A 2,767-nucleotide genomic window follows, 5' to 3' on the forward strand; every position below is an offset into this window, starting at 1 on the left:
ATCTCCCCATTTTTCTGAGGATAACGAGAGTCAAGGCAGCAAACACGGCATGTCCGAGTGATGCGAACGTGCCCTTCAGGTGATCTGAATAGCTTCCAGTTATCTTCTCAGTGTTGGAACCAAACAAAAACGGCGGCCTCACGATGAGGATCACTCCGGTGATGGCAAATGAGGTGAAGAGAACATCCCAAAGGCTGTATTTTTCCTTGAGAAATATGCAAGCAAATATAGACGTAAACACTGGACAGCTAAATGAGACCACCGTGGCATCGGCGAGGGACGTTGCCTGGAAAGCGTAGTATAAAAGGATCATGGCGGTAGAACCCAAGACTCCTCTGAGAATGAGGAAGATTCGTAGATCTTTTGGGCCTATAAACCCAGTTCTGGAAATTCAAATGAAGGAATGCATATTAAACGAAACTTGCTATTTGTTTTTAAACTATAATTTTTAATAAAGTAATATTTTAGAATTCTTAACTATCAAAAAATAGGGGGACAGCAAATTAAATATGATAATGTCCACAACTATTATATTCCTTTAAGAAATGGTTTCTAAGTATAGCTAATGACATTAAAGTGTTCACAATATAAGCAAAACTAATACAAGAGAACTACATAAACAGTATCATTTAGCAAATACAGTTATATTTCTCTTTTTTCTTATGTTAGATATAATTTGCTACATGTATAAATAGGGTGTCCCCCAAAATGTATACACACTCTTACAAAGGCAGTGTTTATTAAAGTACATTTCATTTTCAAAATTTAACAAAAATCAGCTGTTAAAGTATCAATACAGTTTTAGGGGGCACCCTGTGTATGCTTGCAAAAAAAGACAAAGGAAAATATACTGAAATGCTCATTGTGGTTAGACCTCATTCTAGTAATTTTCCTTCTTTATATTTACTTCCCCCAAATTTTCTGTTAAATATAAAAAAATATGAAAGCGTGTTACTTTGATAATAAATACAATTTCAAGATTTAGCTGCCCCATATAAGAAAACTTGGTCCTTTCATAAAACAGATTACATGTACAAAAATTACTATAATGAATAAAGGGGAATTTGCTATTTAAAAAAAAAAAAAGAAAACTTGGTCCTGGACGTTGTGGATTCTTAAGAGTTTTTCTATAAAAGCGGTACCAATACCACATGTTCTTTAAGTCATTGAATGTGAGACGTTTCACTATTCTCTTTAGGGAACTGAAAAAGAACCCGCAGCATTCAGTACGTATAATAATTGCCATCAAAGTTTTTCCAATTAAATATTTGCTAAACAGAGTCCTGTGTTAGTTCCTGGCTAGGTTCATCTTGCTGATCTGTGTTGGGGCTGGACATCTTTAGGGCAGCATGTAGGCCAGACATGGGAACCCTGGATCTCTGGAGTCAGAAATGAAAGCATGGTCACCTTTGGTCCATACTTTGAGAAGCTAGGAATCTTCCTCAATAGTGAAATTTGAAATGGGTCAAACTAAATTATCACCAAGGATTTCAGAAAATTTTTCTAGTGCCTTCCCCTGACAATACTTTTATTCCAAAATGGGGAAGATGAACAATATTGATCTTAGCAAATTGTAACTTTTTTCACCAAATCCTCAGTATATGGACTGAAACAATTCTGAGAGAATATGCACAGTATTCTAGATATAAGGAGTTTGGTGGTAAGCAGCTGAAGCTTTTAATTTGGGGTTTAAACATCTTTGCCAAAGAGAGAAAGAGCCAGGAAGCCACCAGGAATTCAAAGTACACAGGGGTTTATAGAGGTGATAATAGTGTGGGAGGGGCATACTTTTAACCTGGGGAGGGTGTGTGTGTGTGTGCACACACGGGGTGGGGGGTGGGGGGGCAGAATTCACATGAATGAAGAAGATGGGATGGGTGAGATCAATGCTACGTTTTTTACAAAACACTCTGATCTAAAATAAATTCCATTTGATTCTTCTAACCACAGGCAGGTAGAGGATAAATGTCATTCCCTTCAGTTTACAGATGAGGACACTGAATATGGAAAGCAGTTAAAAAGCCCCTCCTCAAGATTAGCTTTCCCCTTTCCCACAGCACCTTCACCTAAATATTACTATGGTAGCCTTCTGTCTGCCCTTGTAGCAGAGCAACCTATTCTACCTAAAGAAACCTCTGACACTGGGAGATGACACGACCACATCTTCTTGTTTACTTTTTCTTCCAAATACTAGATATGCCAAAACTAAGAAGGGAAGGTGGTACAGGATGAGAGGAATTATACTAGGAGAGTTTTGTTCTCAAAATGAGGGTGGAGAATAACTGAATCTCTTTCTCCCCTCTGCTGGGCATGCTGTGTGTGCTTACGAGCATCTTAATTAGGTGGGATCCTTGTGACTTTTCAGTAATCAGAGCCAAAGGGTGTACGGACTGGCAAATCTATGAGAGGGATTAACGCAGATACTATAAATAAATTTGGGCAGGTCAAAAGATTTACAACCGTTTCTTATTATCTACTTTGCAGTTAAGAAATACTTACTTTCTGTATATTAAGCAAGGGATAACGACTAACATTTGGAACACACATCGGAATGCACTAATTTCTACAGCATGGAGGTCTTGCACTTTTTTAACAAATAAAAAGGCCACTGAGAAAAGGAAGGCAGACAATAATGTGTAAAACAAGCCAAGTCCACGACAGGGTGCTTTCTTCTTGGCTTCTGAAAAAGATTAAATTCTGGTTAGTCCTTACTTCCAAGTGTATGCTTTATCATTTTCACTTAGAAACTGAGAAAAATGGGACAGTG

General features: G+C 37.7%; 1 protein-coding gene across 1 annotated transcript; it reads right to left on the reverse strand.

The window, feature by feature from the left end:
• Positions 1-4: 4 nt before the first annotated feature.
• LOC102763446 (solute carrier family 35 member G1-like) lies at positions 5-2,690 on the reverse strand (the record flags this gene model as incomplete). The annotated part of the gene is made up of 2 exons (XM_015557847.1): positions 5-383; positions 2,500-2,690. Coding segments are annotated over 2 exons (570 nt in total), but the record flags the coding sequence as incomplete, so codon positions are not given.
• Between the last annotated feature and the right edge of the window lie 77 nt (positions 2,691-2,767).

This window comes from Myotis davidii, unplaced genomic scaffold (assembly GCF_000327345.1).
Source record: "Myotis davidii unplaced genomic scaffold, ASM32734v1 scaffold271, whole genome shotgun sequence".
Taxonomy (NCBI): domain Eukaryota; kingdom Metazoa; phylum Chordata; class Mammalia; order Chiroptera; family Vespertilionidae; genus Myotis; species Myotis davidii.